The sequence below is a fragment of the Tauraco erythrolophus genome, chromosome 28 (genome assembly GCF_009769465.1).
Source record: "Tauraco erythrolophus isolate bTauEry1 chromosome 28, bTauEry1.pri, whole genome shotgun sequence".
Lineage (NCBI taxonomy): Eukaryota > Metazoa > Chordata > Aves > Musophagiformes > Musophagidae > Tauraco > Tauraco erythrolophus.
This window is the reverse complement of record NC_141492.1, coordinates 5,683,892-5,707,385: the sequence shown is the minus strand read 5'-3', so window position 1 is coordinate 5,707,385 and position 23,494 is coordinate 5,683,892. Positions and strand designations below refer to the sequence as shown.

Sequence of the window (23,494 nt, the reverse complement as noted above, 5' to 3'; positions counted from 1 at the left end):
GAGGCGTGCAAGCGCAGGGGGGAATTATACAAAAGAGAACAGCACTCACTGGTTTTCACTTGAGAACGATGAGGTTGGGGAGGAGGCAGGGTAGCAGCTACTCCACAGGTTGGCGGCCAGCATGGAATCCTGAAAGGAGACACAGACCCGTTACAGCAGCGGAGCTCTGGCACCGTCACCGGCAGAGCCGTGGCCACAAGGCTCGTGACTGCTCTCCCTCAGTGCCCTCCACAAGCAGAGGCAGCTTTTCATCCCTCCCAGTAGGAGAAATCCAGTGCTACCCTCCAGTTGGAGCTTCTGGACCTGCTTTCCTGTTACTGTCCCCTAAAGGACAACAGGGCCATTCCTCTTCCCAGACCTTTAACCTTGGTCTCTGCGGAATGGAAGCACCAACCCATTAACCTGAAGTTGGCTCACTCAGGTAAACACTCAAAATCCTTCTTTTCTCCTTGTCTTTCCACCTCCCCAGACAGTCTCTAGCACTAACGGGAAGCTTTCAGCTCGGTGAGTACCAATACAATCATGGAAAGAACATGATATCTTATTAGATCAGTCTTTCATCTGTCCTTTTTGCGTCCAAAGCAATGACATCTCACGCCTGAAGCAACAAGCACTTGGTGAAACTTAACCTCTGTATTCCTAGACGTGACAAAACTCAACGTTACAAACAGAACAAGAGAGCTGCAGGGACATGTGAGCTGTTTTGGGGCAGAGGTTTGCTTTTTGCCCCGTTGGGAACAAACGCATCAGGGACCCGGTCTTGTTTCAGCGGCCGTACCAGGACAAACACAACCCTGGTAATCTCTGCCACTCCAAACAGGCACAGCTGGACCCAGGAACAGATTTAGCAGGTCTCAGAGATGAGCCAGGGCAGAAGTTTGCAATTCTGCATAAACTCTTTAGTCCTTTCCCAGGAGCCTGGCACCTACTGGCTTGTGGAGAGGCACCGTTTTAATCACAGCCTTGTTTTTCTCCTCCCACTTCAAAGGCTGCAGACAGCTATCACCCCAGCCCTCCGGCATTCCCAATCAATACTCCGTGCTCCTGGACAGGTGCCTACAAAGTCTGGTAAATAGCTCCTGCAAACAGGCACAGGGACTCCCAGGATGTGACAGGCTGGAGTGCTCTGCTCAGACCTTTTCTGGTGACACCCTCCAACCAGCCTCTCCCTACCCCTCCCCAGGGAGCTGCTGGGGTCCTCACCTCCATGGCCGGCACGGCGAGCTGGGAGCGGAGGTGGGGGATGCTGTAGAGCGTGTTGCCTGACTGCTGGTGCTCGTGCTGCGGGCAGCTCTTCCCCCCGTCCATGGCAGGATGTGCTGAGGGCATCAGCCTTCGTCCTGCCGCATGAAGCCCTCGGGGCAGGAGGAACAGGCTGTGGAGTGGTGGAAGGTCCTTTATCTGTGCCCTTCAGCCTGCACCATGTTCTAGGGGGAAAAGAAACGCACGTTTAAATTTTATGAAAGGGGAGGAAAAAAAACCCACCAACCACTTCTAAGACCAAACGTAGTTAAGAGATGGGTAAACAGACGTCAGCCTGTGAAATGCCTGTTGCCTCTTCATAAAAGAGAGGTTTTTACTGGGAAACAGAGTTCTCAAGTATCACCACACCTGGAATTCACCCAGACCTGCAAACACACATTAAACACACCTCCTGCCTCGCTGCAAACGCGCTGCGGCAGTCTGGCAGACCATCACCAGCAGCCGCGACTTTCCCAGTAGACACGCCGCTGGTTTTTAGCTTGAGGAATGTTCTTGTCTAGCACACAAAAGATTCCCCATGCCAGTCTGACCCCCAAAATCCCTTGTTTTCACGAGAAGACGTGACGCAGGTGGAACATTGCTCCGTGGAGCACCGAGAGCGCATCGCCCCGCGGGGCAGAGCTCCCGCCTCGCTGGATTCCAGTGTCTCCCTGACGTCACCGCGGATGTTCGGTGACACTTCTCACCACTGCTACGCACACAGGTCAAACCAGACAGTGCACTTTTAGCATCAATACTCTTCACCTGACAAATGTAAGAACTCACCAGCTGTCCTGCGTTTTCCCTGTTGACAGCAGGCGGGATTTCAGGCCACGCTTGCTAAAGCAAGGCTATTGTTCTGGCAGGGATTAACCTGCAACAAGACGTTGCCTTCAGTGCAACTTCTCAGTCAAAACCCCCAAAGTCACTTCTGATATTTGTTTTTTTTTTTTTCCTTGCTAAATTTTCCATATGCCCACAGGACACCAGTTTCCAACTGGATTTAATGGATTAAAAGACGAGATGGTAAGAGCAACCTACAGAACCAGAAGAGCAAGAAAAAGCATCCGTGATGTCTTTGCTTTCGCTGCATCTCGCTCTGCCCCTCTTCTGCCTCCCACGGCCCTGGCTGCCCGCAGCAGCCCGCGGCACGACAGGCAATAAACGGAACCGGCCGGCGCACGCTCCCCGGGGCGGCCAGGCAGAAAAACTAAGTAGGACAAACCGGAGCTGCAATTTGAAATGTGCCAGCTTTGACCACTTAGGAGATACTGTGTGCTACAAGTGGTATCTTCAAAAAGTCCTTTCTGAGTCAGAGTCCCTTCAAAAACCAGCAGCTTTTCAGCGGACAAAGTTATTTCTGTGTTTGTAACGGAAAGTGAAATTAAAGTGACTCTGTCTTTCTTTCCCTGGTGGCAGCAGCCGTGCCAGGAGCGCTCCGAGGAGGGCTCGCGTGTGCGGGCTGCAGCGCCCGCAGGGCACTGCCAGCATCCCTGCCGAGCCCGGGGCGGAGAGCCGGCACCGCTGCCTGGCGAAGGGTCACTGGGCACAGGAGACCTTCGGGGCGAGGAGCAGAGCCGAGGGTCCCGCTCTCCCCGCTCCTCTGCAAACCGCAGGCACTGGAATGCCTTCACAAGGCACAGGCTTCCAGGCTGAATGGGATCGTTTGCCAGAGGCCAAGCACTTTGGTGTTCCCCCTTTTACTCCGGCTCAAGAGGCAGTCACGCCGGGGCGCGCAGCCCGTGCTGGATGGAAGCTGTGGCTCATCGGGGTGGGGCTGCGGAGCCCAAGGCGACTTCCTCAGGAGCAGAGTGGCCAGCAGTGGGTTTAAACAGACTGCAGAGTTTGCTAATCCAACCTTTGCCTCTTCCCACAGCCTGACAAATTGTCTTAAAAAAAAACACACTAAGTGACCAAGACGTGAGCATTCTCCCTAGGAAAGCAACCCAAAACGTCACCTCCAGAGAATAAAGGTTATACACCAGCAGAAGTAACACCAGGCTATCTGAAAAGATCATTAAGCTACAAAAAAACCTCAGATCCTCTTAATTAATTGATAACAGAAGAAATAATCTGTATTTACAAAGGCCCAAGATCGCCTAGATCCTTTTCACTGGCTGCATTTCACCAGAGGTTTACTGCAGTCTCATTCTTTCACAAGCAGAAGTGTTTCTTTTTATTACGCCATAAAATCCACACTCAGGTTTTATAGCCCGTAAGCCCGGGAGCAAAAACCAGCTAAAACTCCTTAGCGAGCACCCCAGCATCCTAATTAACACTGTCACCCTGGCCTTGGGCCCCCTGATTTCTTAGCCAAACATTAGCACCGGGGTTCCCAAACGCAGCCTGTCGACCATGCATCATCTCGGAGCTTCAGGAGAAGCAGTTCGGCCGCAGCCGTCCCGGACGGCACTCGGCTCTCCCGCACGGCTGCGGCACCAGTGCTGCTCCAGCCCCACTCTCACACGAACGGAGTGCTGATGCCGAGCCCCACTATTCCAGCAAAACCTGCTTTATGTCACATCTCCCCATTATTCCAGCAAAACCTGCTTTATGTCACATCTCCTGGAGACAACGGGCTGCAGATGAACTTCCTCAGGCAGCCCAACGCTCACGTCCCACCTATCAAGGGGCTCTGCGCACAAAAGACTGTGAAAACATCGGAATATTCACCGATTTCCTCCTCCCAAGCCACACGATTCCTTGCAAGCGCTCGAACAGGGGCACGACTGCAGACTTTGAGCCAGGCCCACTGCGACGAGACGCAGAAGAGACTTGGGCAGCGAGACACGGAGCCACCCACGCTTCAGCACGGCGGCGGCACCGCCGCCCCAGGGGCCGTTCCCTCTCCGGGCTCCAGGGCTGCTGCTTCTCTTCCTTCCAATTGTTCTCTGATGCCGCTGGCGGCCACAAGAGATCCTACGAAATTTTAAGCTACATCTAAGGAAGAAAGTAACAAGAGACAAGACAAAGGTTTATCGTGACTCCGCTTATCTCCAGTGCACAAAACAGGTGAAAGTGAAGGGTTTGCTCTAAAGCCAGCCCTGCCTCTTCCCTTGTCCCCGTCAGAAAATTCCCAGCGTTCCTTCTTGTCCTAGATTATAAATTAAGCCTGAGCTTAATTTATCCCAACCCCAAACGAAGCAGTGGGGAGCGGAGCAGCAAACCTACAATTAGGTTTCCCCCTGCTCCAAGATCCTCCAGCCTTCCAACTCCAGAGAGACGTTGACAGCACAAGGCCGTAAGGAAGGCAGACTTCCCCTCTCCCTTTTTTTTTTTTCTTTTTATAAAAATATTACCTTTAAATACTGCTCAGCTGTTCCTGGACGCAGGCGGTGAGGTTTGCTGATCTAAGGGTCAACATCACAGACTGCTGTAGACATCGATATCCTCTGGTGCCTTTAAAATACTCTGTCTGTTCTTTTAACCAGGGACTTGAGGGGTTTTGCTGCCTTTTTTTTTTTTTTTTTGCTATTTGTAACAGCTTTCAATAGGAAATCAGAAGCATTTATTCCTGTAACAGCTGTAGCAAATATACAGCTTTACTTACGCATCCCAAGTAACTTGTAAAGGGTAAAATCAATACCAGAATTTCTCCCTGCCTGCTCTACATCATCTCGTGTTTTGGCACCACCAGATTTCTCCAGCCGGAGAATCAGAATCCATCCTCTGCAGAGCAGTGCCTTTCTCTAAAACAGCACTGGTTCCTTAGGAAAACTCTTGCAGAATAGATCATATTCCATTAGCAAAACGAAGGAAAACTGCTCAAGGAACTGTCAACTCCTACACTTGAGCAATGGTCAGAGGTACGAGACAACGCGTTGAGTCTGCGCGGCATAATTCCTCGGCAGAGACCAAAGAGAAGCGCAGTCCAGTCGGACAGGTGGGAGACCCAAAACCAGAGATCTTTTGTTCGGAGACACCGAGAGCATCAGTAACACAGCTAATGGTGAGCCCACTTGTCCTCCAGGCCACACTGGGAGGACGAATCCCTCCGTATTTTCTGGTTAACCCCAAACAAACCGGTGCGGTGCTGAAGAAACATCTCCGTAAGGCACGATGGCTAAAAACCACCGCGAGGCCCCTACGAACCGTGAGCTCCTTCTCGCGCCGACAAACCCCATCACGTCCTCTCCGCGTTTGCTCACACGGAACCAACCACTGAAAAAGTCTGATACAAACATGGAAATAAGGACACTGGAACACCGGACCGCCTTGCGTTCCAGGCGGTCTCTAGCTGGTGACACCCACGCGTTGGTAACAGCGGGAAGCAGAGGCAGCAGGAATTCGCTCCGCACCCTGCAGCCTTCCCACGCGTTGCTCGGAGCCAGAGGATGCTGAAGGCACTTGTGGTCCGACCAGAACAGCACCTGCAGCGCGGCCGCGGAGCGCGCCGGACGTCACCGGACCCCCCCCCCACCACAGCACGGCAACGTCGCCCCATTCCCCGCTCGGGAGGAGCACGGGCACATCGGGGCCCGGACGACTCACACGGAGCGTGCAGCAGCTCCCACTGTGAGCTCACGCTCCGACACGAGAGCGCTGCTGTCCGGCTTCGGCACTCAGATTCCAAGAAAAAAATCAGTAAAGCCTCTTCCAGAGACCTGTGTGAGCCCGTGGGTGGTCGGGCAGCACCTGTCCTGAGAACAGGAGTGGGAACAGCCTGTGGAACATACTGGTCTGACCCTCGCAGCCTCCTCCCTGAAAACCATGAAAACCAGCGAGCTCCTCGCAAGCCAAAGCACTCTGGTTTCCACATCCCATCCTGTCGCTGTAACAAAAGCTGATAAACACAGAGGCCACGGTTTGCAAGCGAGCTGCTACAGCAAACCTTTTCTTCAGCGTTTTTCCACTTCTTCTCTTACCAAATACACTCCACAAAGTAACCGTTCCCACCGTTAAGGTAAATCAGAGCTCTCCGGTTTCACACCATTTCTACTACAGAAGCTCACAAGTGGCCCACCAGGATTTATTTAAAAAAAAAAAAAAAAGAGTAGGGCACTATCAGCAACTAATTTGACTTTGGAGTATTTGACACTCCAGGGTCAGCAGTGAACAAAAATTTAATACTGCTACCAACTTTGACCTTAACAGTCCAGAAAGGTTCTACTTGCACACATTAATACTTACTTTTTCCAAAGTTTCAGAGTAACCTCTAGTACCATCCAAGATTCAAACCACAGAGTTCAAACTCTCTTTCACAAGTCACAGATGAAAAAAACTTTTTACAAAATCCTCCCTGCCCTGTCAGCCTTTGATAAGCAGCCCTGGGGCGTCTGCCGATGGTTCACCGATGGTTCACTTTTAAAATTACTTAGGAAAAAAAACCAAAAACCACACTAAACAAGCAGAGTGCTGCTACTACATTGAAGAATCGAGAATTGACTCAAGTTTTTTGTAGCACTAGAAAATAGAGAATGCAGAATCGTGGCAAACAGCGACCTTGAACTCAGTGACAGGCGTCGTATCAGGACATCACACCGAAACGAACCCCGGTGCGCGGCACACGTCACATCCTCGCGAGCGCAGGAAACGGTCGTTAGCACCGGGAGGTACCAAACACCAACAAGGAGTTTCAAAAAGCTTCCCAAGTGGATTAAGCTTCAAAATATAATTGCAAAGTAATTAGACTGATTTTACAGACGGGTTATTTGTCATACCGAATTAAGTGAAGCACTCCAGTGACATCTCCCCGGCTCAGAGCGATGGCACTCGCAAGGGTTACGCAAGTGCAAAAAGCCACTGAGCTCGCCCCTCCAGGGCTGAGCAGCCTGTTTAATAACGAAACTGGTTCCCTGCACAGGGTGATAAAGCCCCGTGAGCAATCTGATGATCTCACGAGTTCTTCTGATTAAGCTACAGGAACAGTTTCAATATTGGGAACTGTTTGCTTAAAGGTTTGCTACCCAGCCCAGGCGGAAAGGAGCAGCTTCAGTCTGGAATTCCTGCAGAACTTATCATGGCTAGAGGTTATGGAGCACAAATTCCAGCTTTTAACAGCTTAAGCTTTTCAGAAACTTACTGGACCAGCTCTGTAGCAGACAATTTCCAATTGGAAAAACAAGGAACTGCTCTGCAACAATCCGGGCTGAGGGATCTGTGGGTGAGGGCTCAGTTCAGGGTATCTGCAATCAAGAGAGGTGAGAAGAGCCCATTGTACACTCAGCAAACCCAAGCACTTCCCCCATTGTGTCCCAGTCTTTGCCAGTGTGTTCTAAATTGTCTCCATTAAAGGAAGACAGGTGGGAAACCACAGGTATGCAGGGAACAGCCAGAGCTAAAACTGCTGGTGGCGAGTTACCTGCACTCGGGAAGGGCACAGAGACCTCGGAAATTTGGCGGTTCCCTCTCCTGCTCGCAGATGAACCCCCCTCCCACCCACCCACACCCCCGGAGCAGAGAGGGAGCCCCAAGCCTCGTGCCCCCACCCCGCTCCATCCACTCCTTCCGCCACCGCGCTGGTGAGCCGCCGACACGGGCGCTCACAGGAGCGCGCCAGCCGGAGTTCTGCAGGACACAATTACTGTGTCCCTGCCCAAAGAAACGGGAACTTCTCACCACAGAACTCTTAAAAGCCATTTCGACGTCTCAAGCGCCAGGCCAGCTTCAAGTTCCTCTTTAGTGTTTCTTCTTGCCATATTTTTGGACAGTTTAGACCAAACGTTTTGCCTTGAGGGCTGAGAAGGGAAGAGTTCAAATCGGAGCCCCCAGTGCTGCCACCGGCAGTGACTCACTCCCAGGAACAGGAAAACCAAGGAGAGAAGCCAGGATCTACCCTTCGGATACAGCCCTGGTCCCCCACGGAGCTGACACGAGGCTCCACCGCACTTGGAACAGGGACTGGCAGACAAAAGGCAGTATCTGAGCACCAAAGTTCAACAAGAACAGAAGTATCAGATCTTTCCTCTGGAAGCAAGACAAAATACGAACGGAAATACCATTTTTCCATTCTCCCCGCTATTTGCAACTTGGCTCTTTTTCATGAGGCAAACCAAGATCTTTGCAGAGCAAAATTAAACACAGTACTGCTCGTTTAAGTACCTGAAACACTCTTGGGAAGGAATTTGAAGTTAATTTACAAAGAAAGCAGAAGTTAAGGCAGAAACAGAAAACGCTGCGGGTGGCTCACTCCAGCTCTCTACTATTCCTAAGCAAAAGTCTGCTCAATCCATATTTGAATGTCAAAGAATCCAAAGTTAGCTCCTGAGAAGAAGCTATCTTAGAAGAGAGAGTTATACCTGTTCCATGCACTTATCTCAAGGAAAACACGGAGAGGAAGAGCACATCTCCAACCGTGCACGTGAGAAAACACGAAAAAAGCGCGAGTCGGATGCAGGCAGCTTCAAAGCGATATTAGAAAGAGTTGCAGGAAAGAGGGGTGAAAATTCCAACCTCGGATGAGGAATACAACCCAGCCCAGGTACAAACCCACGGGATAACACTAACCTAAAAGACACGTATTACCCGTGATGACAAGGGAATCACTTCAGGGCAGCTGAAGCCGAGCGCTTTCAGCCGCTCCGATCCCCTGAATGCTTCCAGCAGGAACGGGCACGCTCGGAGCGTTTGTTCTGCACCGACCTCGAGCGTGCCGGCGCGGCGCTGCCAGGCTCCTGAGCAGGAAACGGGCAAAACCCTGCTCCTTGCCTGGGTTCCGCAGGTGGATACGGAACGGCCGTGGGAAATAAGCTCCTTGACAAAATAACTGCTGGAAACAGAGAGTCCGTAAGCAAAGGGAAGATACACCGAGACACATGGTGGTGCAGGCAGAGGAGCAAACTTGGGACAACAAGTATGGATATTTCTGGACAGAGCAAAAAGGCCTCCCCATGCACCACACACTCTTCTGCCCAGAAACACTCGGCACGTGTTTCTGTAGATCCATACGGCAGCACCCTCGCACAACCACGCGCTGGCATCTCCGAAGTGCGAACGCGCACGTGCCATGTGGCAGAGCTCGAGCCCAGGCAGACAGCGAAGCACAACACAGCTCTCAAAAGCCTGAGCAGCCCTCAGCAGCGGGGCACCGGCAGTGCCGGAGCCGCTCCGCTTCTCCTGCTGGTCACCACGACGGTCCTGGGGGAAAACGAGCCGCAGCGAGGGCACGGCGGGTGCTGCTGCCCGCAAACGGGGCGGCCACGGCGCTCTGCGCAGCCAAGCTCCAGCAGCAGCGACACGCGCCTGGACGCGCAGCTGCAGCACGAGCATGAACAAAGTCAGCCCCGGAGCACCGGCGTTCCTGAACTACTTACGGGGAACGGGAAGAGCACTCGGAACTTGGCGGAGCAAGGTCGGAGCCGGCCAACGCGGGTCCCTGATTCTCCACATTTGGCTCTACCCCCAGCTCCAACACTCAATTAGAAGAGACGTGTTGGAAGAAGCACTCTCCACTGGAGCTGAGCAGGTCACGCAGCCGCTCACAGCGGAAAAAGCCCTGCAGGACACCACAGCCTGCTTCCCTGGTGATCCTGCGAGCACACAAACACCATTCCAAACCAGTCAACGTTCAGACAGGCTCAATGTACACTTTCTCTGTGAGAGAGACACATGTTCCTCTCTTCTACAGCTGCATGTTTATAGACCTTGGTCATGTCTCCAAAACAGACTGCAGAGTTTTAAGCTGAAAAAAACATTTGGGGAGAATATAAAGCTCCTAATTAAGGCCAGAGGCTTTCCTGAGAGATCCAGACTCTCACGACTGAAAACGGACAGGGCGGTATCCAGTGGGGACACAGTGAGCTCTTTAGTACAGCGTCACTCTCCAAAAAGCTTCAAAGCTGTGTCAGCACTTTTGTTACAGCCCCTCCATGTCAGGGACCTATTAACCATTACCAAGGTCCACCCAGCCAGGAAACACACCCCCAAACACACTGCACACCTGCCGCTTCAAACACACACACCCCAATTAAAAATCCCTGTCCGTGTATTAAAAAGCCCCGCGACGCCGGGCAGTGAGTGCCCGCTCTGGCAGACGCAACCGGCCCCGGGCCCGGCACGTGATGGAACACGACGCATGGTCCTGCTGGTTTTGTTCCACGGCGGCGGCGATGGGTGGGGGGACGCACCGCAGCACAAGGCGAAGTGCCGGCGGTCAGCAGGCAGCTAAAGGGAGGGACAAATGACTTCCGAGAAGCCATTCCTGTGCGAGGGTGAGGATGCAAGATCCTGAAAAAGGGAAAGGATGGGAGGAAACTGCATCTAGCACAACATTAAGAACTTCTAGGGTTTTGTTAAAAGGTGTGAGTTCACGCATGAGAAAAGAAAAATCCACATGTGGGACTCAGCAAAATCTTTCAGAGCTGTCTTAAGAGAATCAAACTTGAGATTTAATCATTCAAGGCCACGCCACCTCCTGTCAAGTTCTGTGGGTTTACCGTGCCATTTGCCTTTATAAAGAAAATAAATTTCACTTTCAGCTCGTCTAAAAACCCAGCAAAAGCACAAGTGCAGCTCCAAGAACAGGCAAAACACTCTCGAAGGAAGCAGGTGGGGAAAACGTACCTTCCTCTTCCATCTCTCGCCAGCCATCCCAGCTACTACACCAAATGGCCCCAGACAAAAAATGCCACAGTTTAATTAGACAAAGACCCTCTAACGACCATCACAGTTCTGGTAACTTCAGCACCTACCACTGGGCGAGCTGGCAGACAGCGTGTGGTGACTCGAGGCACTCCAGGACAATGCCAGCTTTGCACCACACCAGTGCCACGCACCGAGATTCAGATGGTTTTAGGCGAAACTTCGGACAATCCAACTGTTCTTGAAACTGGCCCCACCCCAGTTTGGATGAGACACACTAAGTCAAGCCACTGCAGGTACAAGTCTCATTCTGGGAAAGCAAAGGGTGAACGTCAAGCAGACAGACCTCCATCACCAAGAGAGCGAGCAGGAGAGATGAGAATGGAATTCAGGCTTCCAAAGCCTGCGGCTGGCGTCCCACCTAATGAACCCTGCGAAGCGTTTCCTGCTTTATGGGATGCACAGCGTCCCCGGGACTCTAAGCAGAAGTACTAGTACACAATTTTCCAGTTAAACACATTCCCATCACCTGCTGCTCTTCAGTGTGGATGCAGGGAGCACTCAACGTTTCAGGTGACACGTAGATAATCCACAGGAGACAACGGCGCCGCGGAGGCACAGCCGGGCCCTTCCTGCCCACGGCATTTACAACAGGAACAGCACACAAACCAGAACAACCCTTCCAGGCTCCGGGATCCCGGCAGCGACCCGCAGAACTGGCCCTTCAAAGGCCCATCTCATCCGAGCTGCAAACCAGCGCGCCAATTCGAAGTCGCGGCTCTCCCGCTGACGCTTATGGCTACTCCTGAGAGCCGAGCTCTTTCTTACACCTCGGGCTGGAGTTCTGCTCCGTCCAGAGCGCGGCGTGCCGGTGACCGCCAACAGCACCGGAGCTGCGACGCTGCCAGCAGCAGCTCTTTCTCGGAGGCTCCTAACTGGGCCGTTACGAGCTGCACCACGACGGGGAGCACGTCGGCGAGCGACGCCGCAGCGGATGGCCACGGACGCTCGTACCGCACTCCACGCAAAGGCGGCTGAGCGAGGAGCGCAGAAAAGTGAGAGTTCAACGGATTTCGCCACCTCAGCGGCTGCTCCGGGAAAACAGTTCCCTTCGCAGGGTGAGACCTTCGGCGGAGCCCGGTTTGTGCTTTGGAACCGGGACCGGCGCCCGAGAAACCGGGACTGGCGCCCGAGGAACCGGGACTGGCGCCCGAGGAACCGGGACTGGCGCCCGACCGACCTCGCCCGCAGCATCTTTCGTTTTCCAGCGGTGCAGACGCGCCCGCGGCGGCCGACACACGGAACCGGCCCCGCGGGCCCGACCCGACAGACGGACACCCGGGAGAAACGCGAGCGGCTCCCGGGCCCGGGGGGAGCGGGGGCTGCCGCTCGCCGCCCCTGCACCGGCTGCGCCCCGGCCCCGCCGCGGCACGGAGCGCCCGCAGCGGCAGTGAGCGGCCCCGGGAAGGCCCGGCCGGGGCCGCGGTGCCCCCGCAGGGCCCCGGGACAGCCCAGCCCAGCCCAGCCCGGCCCGGCCGGAGCGGGGCGCGGGGCCCTCCGCCTGCCGGGGGGACCGGCACGGGGGGAGCGAGTGCTCAGCCCCACGGCCCGGTGCGGCGGGCAGCCGTCACGGGACCCGCAGCAGCGGAGCGGGGCGCGGGCGGCCCTTACCTGCGTCCCGGGGGCTCAGGCTCCCGCCCGGCGGCCGCCGCCTCTCCGCGCTTCCGGGTCCGCCATCTTGGGGAGACACGGACTTCCGGGCCGGAAGGGGCGGGGGGCGGGGCCGGGCGGGCCCCGCTGCGCGGAGCCGGGGGGGCCGGGAGGGAAGCGAAGCCTCCGGGCGGCCGCGGCCGCTCGCTCGGTGCTGCCCGCAGCCCGAGCGGGCGCTGGGAGCCGTTTGCCGCGCTCCAGGGAAGGAAATCCCTCAGTTTTCCGCACTCCAGGGAAGGAAATCCCTCAGTTTTCCGCACTACAGGGAAGGAAATCCCTCAGTTTTCTGCACTACAAGGAAGGAAATCCCAGTTTTCCGCACTCCAGGGAAGGAAATCCCTCAGTTTTCCGCACTACAGGGAAGGAAATCCCTCAGTTTTCTGCACTACAAGGAAGGAAATCCCTGTTTTCCGCACTACAGGGAAGGAAATCCCAGATTTCCGCACTCCAGGGAAGGAAATCCCTGTTTTCTGCACTACAGGGAAGGAAATCCCAGATTTCCGCACTCCAGGGAAGGAAATCCCTGTTTTCCGCACTCCAGGGAAGGAAATCCCTCAGTTTTCCGCACTCCAGGGAAGGAAATCCCTCAGTTTTCTGCACTACAAGGAAGGAAATCCCAGATTTCGCACTCCAGGGAAGGAAATCCCTGTTTTCCGCACTACAGGGAAGGAAATCCCAGATTTCCGCACTCCAGGGAAGGAAATCCCTGTTTTCCGCACTACAGGGAAGGAAATCCCAGATTTCCGCACTCCAGGGAAGGAAATCCCTGTTTTCCGCACTACAGGGAAGGAAATCCCAGATTTCTGCACTCCAGGGAAGGAAATTCCTGTTTTCCGCACTCCAGGGAAGGAAATCCCTCAGTTTTCTGCACTCCAGTGAAGGAAATCCCTCCGTTTTCCACACTACAAGGAAGGAAATCCCAGATTTCCGCACTCCAGGGAAGGAAATCCCTGTTTTCCGCACTACAGGGAAGAAAATCCCAGATTTCCGCACTCCAGGGAAGGAAATTCCTGTTTTCCGCACTCCAGGGAAGGAAATCCCTCAGTTTTCCGCACTCCAGTGAAGGAAATCCCTCCGTTTTCCACACTACAAAGAAGGAAATCCCAGATTTCCGCACTACAGGGAAGGAAATCCCTCCGTTTTCCACACTACAAGGAAGGAAATCCCAGATTTCCGCACTACAGGGAAGGAAATCCCTCAGTTTTCGGCACTACAGGGAAGGAAATCCCAGATTTCCGCACTACAGGGAAGGAAATCCCTCAGTTTTCCACACTAGAGGGAAGAAAATCCCTCAGTTTTCCGCACTAGAGGGAAGGAAATCCCTGTTTTCCTTCCTGCAGAACAGCGGCAGCAGCTGTTCCTGCAGAGGAAGTGCGAAGGCTGAGGAGACACTTCAGTCCCGAGCAGGTTCCAGGGAATTCCTGCTCGCTCTCCCCGGAGCTGAGAATTGCCGCTCTCAGAATTAACGGGAAACCAGCTGAAGCGCCGAACCACGGAGCTAAAACCCCGCTGCACCGGCAAATCCCCCTCTGCTCCTTGGCGGCGTCTCCTTCCCACCCAGTCGTGTGATTTTTGTATTTCCCATTGCTGGTGTGGGATCCGTGCCCCTTCCGAGTCCCGGGAGAAGAACACAAATCCCAGCAGGGTCACAAGGACGCGCGCCAGATCGCGCTATTTTTACGTTGGTGCCCCCAGCGCGGCGGCGGCAGCGCCGGTGTCTCTGGTCCAATTTATCCCCAAGAAGGAAAGCGGCAGCAGAGCGGAGCCGCCGTTATCTGCGTGGCCTTTCAAAACCTCACGTTCCTGCCAAAGGCGCCGCCGGGAGGGAAGGGGCAACCTTGACCCGGGATGCCTGTGGCACCGGGGTCGCCGCAGGGACGGGGCGAACTCGCCGCTCTCGTGCGCTCAGGAGCTTTGCTGTTGGCAGCAGCCACGTGTGGCACGTGGGCTCCGCGCTCCGGTTTAATCTCCAGCCTCTCGGTTCTGATATGGGGCTGATCCCGTTGATAATGGGGAACCCAGCTGGTGAACGGGAAACGCCCCGGGCTCTGCGCCCGCAGCGGAGCCCCGGATGAGCAGCCGCAGCGAGGCACAGGCTGGCACAGCGTGGGCAGCCTGATCTGGGGAGGCGTAGGAGCCCTCCTCTGACAAGGAGGGGGGAGAAAAGGCCCTTGTGGGAGCTGGGTGGTCCTGAGCCCTGCTCCCACCGGGGCAATCCCCTCTGAAGGGGTTCAGGGAGTCGGGGACCCCGGCTTGCATGGGGACCCCAGCGGCACGAGCCCTGCCGGGGCTGGCTGCCGGCCGGGAGCAGCACCGCACCCATCAAAGGTGCTGCCTTCAAAGGAGACGACGAGAACAAAAGGTTCGGGGTTTCTCGCAGCCCCGGAGGAAGGCAGCCTGCCTCCTGCCCGGCGCTGCCTGCCAGCCTCAGGTTGGGCACGGACACGCTCAGCTGGTCCCGTTCTCTCTTCCAGGAGCTGAAAGCCTCATCTCCGGGAGCGTTAGAGCCAACAGCAGCAAAACCTCAGCAACGTGCCCGAACCCAAACCCCAGCCCCAGCCCCCAAACCAGCCAGGGACCCTCACAGGGCGAGGGGAGCACAGCCCCCCCTCTCCCAATGGCCATAACACACGGCACAGCCGGAGCACCGCGAACCGGGACCCCATCCCACCGCGGGCTCTGCCGTGGGGACAGGCAGTGCTGCCTCCGGTGACATCCCCCCACCCCAGGGAGAAGGTTCCCTTTCTCCTGCTCGCACTGGGCACAGCGATTGCCACGTTTGGCCTTTTAAGCCTGCCAATGAGCGCTGCTCTCGGAAAACTTCGTTTATTTGCACACATTAATTAATCAAAGCACTCATGTCGTGCCTTCTGGAAGATCCTTTCTCCGGAGCTTAACACCAGAGGCTCTGGCTCTGCTTAACCACATCCCTGTGACGAACCACCCCGCTCCGACTCCCGGAGTGTGGGCCATGGGTGCGCTGGAGGCGTGAGCGACAGCGCCATGCGCCAGGCAGGACTGTCCCTCCTGGGTGTCACCCCGTGATGGCCCTGCAACTCCCTGCTGGGCAGCTGCGAGGGGCTGAGAGGAAACCCCCGAGGAGGGGATGAAGCAGAAGTGATGCTGGTCTGGGGTGGTGGGAGTGGGGGCTCTGGGGCTGCCCCGTGCCCACACTGCCGGGGCGGGAGGTGAGGAAACACAATGTGCTGGGGGCACGGCTGAGCCGCGTGTCGATGCTTTGGCCCTTGCAGGGGAGGGATGTCCCTGAGAAATGGTCTGGCTTCCCAGAAAAAGCCCTTCCCAAGCAGCTGGGTCCCTGGGGGGCACCTGGTCCCAGGGAATGGGGTCAAAGATGGTGCTTTAGGGCCCTGATCCTGCGGACTTCGCTCTCCTGCTGCTGCAGAGCAGCTCCCAGCAGCCGCGGCCGTGGCGGGGGGAGCGCGGCCGCTGTCGCATGCGGCTGGTTCCTGTTTGTTCCCACAGCCTGGAAATCCCCTGACTTTCCGCTGGGGTGAGGAGCGAGGAGCCCTGCACCCAGCTGGCTCCGCGCCTCCCCGCCACTTCGGGAAGAGGCGGCCACGAGGACAGACCGGCAGCCACGAGGGAACCGGGCTGCCCCGGCGCCAGGGGTCCGTCTGCGTGGGTGCAGTGGCTGCACCCTGCAGGGAGGCAGGGATGGGACCTGGCTGGGACCATCCCAGGGTGGGGGAGTCCGGCAAAAGCATCTCGTGTTTGGGCAGACCCTTTCTGGCCGCGCTGGCTGGGAAGCGGGGCCGTGGCTGAGGGCTCTGGGCTCTGCTCCGTCCGGAGGGGATGAGGGGACAGCGGTGGCTGTGCGCCGAGCAGTGCCCCACATGCAACGAGCTTTGTAGGTCTCAGCCCGCTTCCCCTTGGCTCCTGGGCAGGCTGACCTCCAGCTGGAGGAGATGCTGGTGCAGATGCCTGGGAAAGCCAATGCAGCCACAAAGGTTTGATGGGGAACAGGGCTGCGGCATCCAAGGGTGCCTGGGGACACCCCAAGTGTGCTGAGCAGGGTCCTGCAGTGAGACCCTGGCTTGTCCTGCTCCAGTTGCCCATTCCTGGAGAACTAGGCAGGATTTCGCCTCCTGGGGAGCCTGTTTTCCTGCCACCCTGGCGGGGTGGGCAGCAGGACGGACACAGAGCTGCAGCCGCAGCGACGGGTGCTGCCTCCCACCCGGGTTCCTCTGCTGTGGACGGTTTCCAATCGATCCTGCCCTCCCGCTGCTGGGAACCCATCCCTCTCGGGAAGGGGAAGCACGGCACTTACCAGAATTTGGGCGATCGCTTTCCAGCACTCCGGACTCGGTGCCAAGATCAAAGTGAATCACATGTCGCTGGGCGCTGTCATGAGAAGAGCCTGCGAGGGAGCGGGACGGAAACGCAGCGCTGGGAGGAGCCCGGGGGGCTCGGCGGGGCAGGCTGTGCCTGCGCACCCCTCTTCCATGCTCTGGAGATGCTCAGCAGCCCTCAGAGCCTCCCCGACCCCCTCCTGCTGTTCCGGAGCTGGGGACCCCGAACAAACCAGCAACAGAGCTGGGGTGAGACCTGGCACATCACCGTGCCCTGATCCCCATCCCTGGGGACCCGCTGCGCCTTTGGGGTTCCGGGGGTGGAGGGATGTGCTGTGATGCTGCTGGTGCCCCCAAAATGGGCTTGGGGATCTCCTGCCTGTGCTCCGTGATCCTGTGCGGTGCCAGTAGCTCTCATGAAACAGCTGAACTCATGGATTTGTCCTGTCCTGCCTCAAAATAACGCTCAGCTCTTGGAGCTGGTGCCCAGGTGGGATTCCCAGCCGTGCCCGCTCCATCCCTTTGCTAAGGGGTTTCTAACCTCCCGTGCAGTGGGGCTCCGGAGGAAGCTGCGGCTGCAAACATCTGGGCTCTTCTGCGCGTTTGGAAGCGGCTGCGCAGCCGGTAACTGCGCGGCCCGAGTGTGCCGGCACCTGCGAGAGCTGCTCCCGGTGGGAGCTGGCATGGCACAGGCTGCGCAGGCCACCTCTGTGCTGCCATAACGCAAACCCTCGCGCCAGCGGCGTGGCAGAGCACGTGCCCTTGTGACAGATGGGCTGGCAGGGAGGCTGCAGGGTGCTCCGACGCACCCAGTGAAACCCTTCTTCTTGGGACACCCTCCTAACGCCCCTGCGGGGGCTAAGCAGAAGTGAGGAGCCCAACCCTTATGAGACAGCGGAGAATCCCCACAGGAGACGTCTCGGCCGGAGGCAGCCGTCGTGCCGCTGAAGACGGGCAGCGAGGATCGCCCGTGGGGTTCGGGATCGGCGGGAGCACGAGCCCTGCGCTGGGCTGGATGGAAACACTTCCCCATCCGCGTTGTTGATGGGGAACATCCCGGAGCACGAAAATGTTCATGGAACGTCCTCGTGGAACCACCGAAGCGCGGGAGCCGTTGGCGGCGGAGGGAGAAGCCGGTGACGTGCGGCCTAACGGGGGGAGGGCGGGAAAAAGGGGCAGCGATGGCGGGACCGGGCAGCAGCCACCGGGGAGGGAACGGGCGTCCCCCGTTCCGAGAGCCGTCGGGACAGCGCTCCCCGCGGCTGCACGGAGCTCCCGGGAGGCGCGGGGGGGGCCGGAATACCGGCGGCGCTTCCCGGCGGTCCGTGCCCGGCGCCTTCCGCGCCCACCGCCGGGGCTGCGGGCCGGGCCGGGGGCGGCGGAACGCGGCACGGAGGGCACCGACTGCCCCGGGCACCGGGAGCTGCGCGGCGCGGGGAACGGGCACACGGGACAGCGGGGAGGCCCCGGGATGGGCCCGACCTCGGAGCCGCTGCCGAGCGCGGCGGCGGGGCCGGCTCCACGCCCCGTCTCCATGGCACCCGCTTCCCCTTCGCCCTCCGCCCGCTGCCCTTTGCCCTTTGCCCTCCGCCGCCGCCCGCCCCGCCCCTGCCGCTGACGGACAGCTCCCGCGCTCAATCACAGCGCCCCGCCGCCCGCCAGAGCGGGTGGGCGGGCTGGAACCGCAACGAACCAACCGGAAGCGAAAACCCCACAGCCGGCTCCGCCCCCTCGCCGCGCCGCCGCGGCCAACCAGCGGGCGACGGCGCAGGGGCGGGGCCGGCGCCGCGGCCAATGGGAGCGCACGTCGGTCGCCGGGGAGGCGCGAGGCCCGCGGGGGGCAGCGGCGGGAGCGCGGCGGGGCGGGCGGGGGCGGGAGGTAAACAAGATGGCGGCGGCGTGCGCGCTGCGGCGGGGCGGGCGGCGGTGACGGGGCGGGAGGCGCGGGGCGGCGGGAGCGGTTCCCCGGGCAGGGCCGCGGTGGCAGAGCGGCGGCAGCGGCCGGCGGGGCTCCCCCCGAGGCGAGGGGGGCGCGGGGAGAGGCGCGGCGCCGAGGCCCGGCCCGGTTCACGGAGCGTGGCGGCGGGGAGGGGGGGGCGAGGCTGCCCGCCCCCCTTCTCCGACTCGACAGCGGGGCGCGGGGCTCGGGGAGCGGCCGGAGCTGCTGCGGGGCTCGGCCCAGCCCGGCCCGGCTGCCCCCGCCCCGGCGGGGAGCGGGGAGCGCGGCTGGGGGGGCCGCAGGTCAGCGCCCCCCCGGGGAGCCCCTTCTCTGCGGGCCCCGTCGCTAATTGAGCCGTTCCTGAAGTGTTTTCCCCGCTTTCCCCGCTCCGCTTGTCCCGGGGCGGCTGCGGAGCCGCCCGACTGACACCTGCAAGGCGCAGGGGGCGGGGGGGGAGCCCGGGTGGGGTCGGCATCTCCTCGCGGGCCTTCCCGGGCTGGAAAGGGAATGGGACGTTGTGGGCGCTGGGCAGAGAGAATTACTCCCTCCTGCTTGTTCCTGCTTTAAGGTGGGTCGGTAAGGCGCCGGTGGGTCGCGTGGTCTGACAGCGGCGGGCACCTGCAGCAGCGGCGGTGACACATCATGTGCCAGGCGGAATCCAGGCGGTCGAAGGATGCCCCTGGGAGATCTCGATAGGCACCGAAGGCCTCAAACTTTTGTAGGCGTGAAAAGCGAAGACGTTAGAATTGTTTCTGAAAACTCCTTCAAAGAAACTTGGTTCCAGCTTCCAAACGGCTGAAAAAACCCCCGACCCGTCTCCGCTCGCACCCGGGCGGCGAGGACAGCAGGGCAGAGACGCGTCCCCTGCCGTCCAGTTCGGAGCTGGTGACTGTGACCTACTGGGAATGGAAAGTCACGAAAGAGACTCGGCAGTCGTCTGGTTTTATGTGGTGGCCTGAAGTCCCAGAGGATGACCTAGCACTTAAGAACCAAACTGGGCCGAGCTGAAGGCCGAGTTGGCTTGAGAGAACCCCAGCAGTGGGACCAGGTCAGAAGCAAAGCGAGTCCCAAACTGGGTGTATCTGGTCAAAGAGATATATTCTTTTTAAAAGACATTGTGTTACTGGAGCCAGGCCTGGATCTTTTAGCATCCACTTGAGCTGGAAGCAGCTCATAGATTTGTTTTGGTTTTGTGTTTTTTTTATTCATGTTTGTACAATCTTCTGGATATTTTTTTTCAAGAAGGAGTAAAAGGGAGTGTTGGAAACTAACAAACGGGATTAAAACCCGGAGCGCTTAAGGAAAACAGGTTAAGGAACTTTAATCCAGGATGGATCTGCAGGAGCCGCAGCAGCTGGGCATGTTTGCCGAGAGCGAGCTGATGTCGGTGGGGATGGACACGTTCATCCATCGCATTGACTCCACGGAAGTCATCTACCAGCCGCGGCGGAAGAGGGCCAAGCTCATTGGCAAGTACCTGATGGGAGACTTACTTGGAGAAGGGTCTTACGGCAAAGTCAAGGAGATGTTGGACTCTGAAACCCTCTGCAGGAGAGCTGTGAAAATACTGAAGAAGAAGAAGCTACGCAGAATTCCCAACGGGGAGGCAAATGTGAAAAAGTGAGTAAATATTTCCAGTAGCTGGGAGCTGAGGGGTTAATCTGTCATTGTTTTCCAGCTGGAGTTCTGTGTCCCTTTAACTAACAACATGGCCTTCTGCTGGGGAAGTGCTTCCAAGCGGTAGGAATTCAGGGATCTCGTCGCCTTTGAACTCTAGCCAGCACTCCCGTTGAGCTGGGCACGGGGAGCGGAGCAGGATCTCGCGGGCCAGGAGGCAGGTTGGCATGGGCCACTTCTTTCCTTGTTCAGAGAAATCGCTCTGCAAGATTTCGTGCTGGAGAGGCGAACTGTGGTGCTGTCGGCAGGGGAAAGTGGGAGGTGGTGTAACTGGGAGTGCAGAAACACGCGTTGTGCCATCATGGTCTGTTTTGTGTGTGCCCATCCAAGGGGTGAGGCTCTGGAGCTCTGTGGGATGGTGTTTCCTGCTCCCACCCGGGTAGTGGGTGCCTGGAACATGATCCAGTGGGTTGTGCACCCAATGGGCATGGAAGCTTTGGGGTTTATTCTTGATTTCACTTCTGACCAATGAGTTTGGCAAGTGATTCCAGGCGCTTTTCAGTTGATTTCTGCGGCTGTAAAATGGGGACAGGGGTTGTCAACCTCTTTTATTTCGGTGAGTCAGGATCTGTGCTTGGAAGCTTTCGAAGTGCCAGTCAGGGCACAAGCCACTCATTAAAATTAACTGCGGGAGACGCCTGGTGTAAGCTCCATCCGTGGGATGGGCCTGTGGAGCTTTCCCTTTCCCCGGGGCCGTGCGCTGCTTGTGGGGGGGCCCCCACCAGCTGTGTGTCACGGCCAGCTGTGTGTCCCTGCCTTGACCAGCTGTTTGTTTGTCACTGCTCCAGCCAGCTGTTTGTCACTGCCAGCTGTGTGCCACTGCCCTGCCAGCTGTTTATCTGCCATGGAGGGACCCTCTGCTGCCAGGACAAGCCGCGTGCAGGGTGTATCTCCCAGCAGGAGGGAACACTTGGGAGATCTGTAGGAGACTCGTGTTGCACCGTTGGCTGCAGCGCGTGGGGCGTAGAGCCCTGGCCCCGCAGAGTCGTGTTTCTGTTTCTCGGTTTGACTGGGGTTCCTGAGCTCAGCTGCGAGGTGTTCACATCCCGTACTGGGACCGCTCTCGGGGAGCTGGTTCAGTTTGCTTCCAGCCTTCAGCGACAGACCTAGCTGTGGAATCGTTGCCCGTCCTAACGCCAGGACTCCCTTCTTCTCCTTGGCTGGCTCAAGCTCCGAACCAGAGTAAACTCTTGGTTAATATGTAATGAAACGTTTCTCGTTTTTCTGGTAAAGCCACCAGTGCTTCTTTCCACCCTTACCCCCTCCTCCAGTTACGTCAAGAGCTCCAACTTCAGAAGGAGGAGATTGTTTCCTCCTTGGCGAAAATGCAAATTTTTCTCCCTCTTAGTGAAGAAGGACTTGCCAGATACCAGGTGAGTTTCCTGGTGTCAGACCCGCAGCGATGGCCCCATGTCCTGACGTGAACTCTGCCCAGGTTTTACCCGTGCGCGGAGCCTCCTGGGTGCTGGTTTGGTTTTGTTGAGGCTGGTCAAAGCAGCCCAGCCCAGCACAGCTCTCTTCTGCTGCCACTGTTCCTGTGGCTCAGCTGCACCTGCCTCAAAACGCCGGGGCAAATTTTTGATGTTGCCTCGTAACGAGGGTTTGCTGTAGTTCAAGTGCCCGTTTTCATCACCTTGTCCTTTCCTCTTTGTCCACCTCTTCCTTTGCTTGATCTGCTTCTTCAGCAGTGGGTTTTTCTGAGGCCAGATGTCACGTTTTCCTGGAACCTCGTACCGTGGAACTGGCCTTGCTGGAACCCCTCCGCCCTCCTGCGACAGGCAGCGGAAGCTGTTGGTGCTCTGCAGAAGCCTGTTGTCGTGACATACATCGTCAAACCTGTATGGTCTGACTGGTTAGTGTGGATAGGGGGGGCAAACCATTGCTCCATTTCCAGGGAGCATTGGAAACTACTCTGCTAACATATGGGGGTTGTTTTTTATCGCGTTGTTCAACCAGACCCATGAAATTTTCACTTTCCGCAGCTGCATTTGAGCAGCTTTGAGTGGTTCGTACCCAGCAAACTGCTCACACGTAGTGGAGCAGCAGCAGGGCAGGTTGTGAACTGAGTCGCACCGTTAGGTTGTACTTTCTTGAAAGCTGCCAAGTGCAGTGATGAGTAAATACGTCACTCCTGTGCCGGCGAGGCCTGCTTCCCAGCCCACTTGCACCTGGGCAAGGATGGCTGCAGCCCAGCACGTGTGGGAGATGGCTGCGATCAATTGTTTGATCTTTGTAAACATCCCAGCTGCAGTTGGTGCCCTTTGAGATTACAAATCTCTAATCTGCCACCAGAACCAGAGCACTGCTCGGTGCCCCCTCTCCCGTCAGTGCCCCCAGAGGTCTGTGCCAGCAGAAGGCTCTTCCAAAGCCTTTGCTTCCGTGGCAAGTGAAGCAGTTGGGAGTGAGAGTCTTCTGAATCCCTAAGGAATTGTTTGCTCCAATGTAGAATTGCTGCGGAACAGCTTAACTATTAGTTTGCTTTCTGGGGGTTAATTTCTTCGTGTACCGCGACAAACCTGTCGGAAGGGCACTGGCAGAGGGTCTGAGCAGTGTGGGCACGTTCAGGCTTGGTTTGACAGTGCTTATCCCTGGGCGGTGCCCTTTGACTGTTCCCGTCTCAGAACACCTTGTTCTGCAGTTTTCCCTTAACTGCAGAGTCCCTGTTCCTGCTGAAGTGGACTCCAGCGTTTCCGACGTCCCGGAAGAAGCTTGGTCTGTTTGGCAGAGGTGTAACAGTGGTCAGAGTGGGCTCGTGCCCCTGCCGTTGTCGCAGCTGCCTCAGCGTTCCTGCTGCTGTGGTGAACGTGAAACTTGCATCAACAGCGCGTCATCAGAGAAATTCCCTGGAAAACCGTTCCTAGATATTGGCCCGTGGGTAATTACTTGAGCAGTAAAGTACAGGGAGTAACGAGCGCCAGGGAGAGCGGCGTAGCGAGGAGCTGCGGAGCGTTGCACGGGTCTGTGCTGGGCACTGGGGACCTGGATGTGTGGGGCTGGAGTTCCAGCCCGGAGTTCTGACCCTCAGTGCCGTTTCTGTTACTCGTTGCTGGTGTTGGAGGCTGCAGCCTCCTCCCGCATGTGCGGGCTGGTTGGCCCG

General features: G+C 57.4%; 2 protein-coding genes across 2 annotated transcripts in view; one reads left to right on the top strand and one right to left on the bottom strand.

Annotated features, from left to right (window-relative positions):
- SBNO2 (strawberry notch homolog 2) overlaps positions 1–12,483 on the bottom strand; it is a 59,049-nt gene extending 46,566 nt beyond the window's left edge. Inside the window, 3 exon segments of the mRNA XM_086627824.1 lie at positions 50–129; positions 1,204–1,427; positions 12,433–12,483. Of these exon segments, the coding sequence (XP_086483950.1) occupies positions 50–129; positions 1,204–1,329 (206 nt within the window). The 5' untranslated portion in view covers positions 1,330–1,427; positions 12,433–12,483.
- Positions 12,484–19,245: 6,762 nt separating this feature from the next.
- Positions 19,246–23,494, top strand: part of STK11 (serine/threonine kinase 11) — a 39,064-nt gene continuing 34,815 nt past the window's right edge. The window contains exon 1 of the mRNA XM_086627674.1: positions 19,246–20,340. Coding sequence (XP_086483800.1) covers positions 20,051–20,340 — 290 coding nt within the window. The 5' untranslated portion in view covers positions 19,246–20,050. The remainder of the gene's footprint in view (positions 20,341–23,494) is intronic.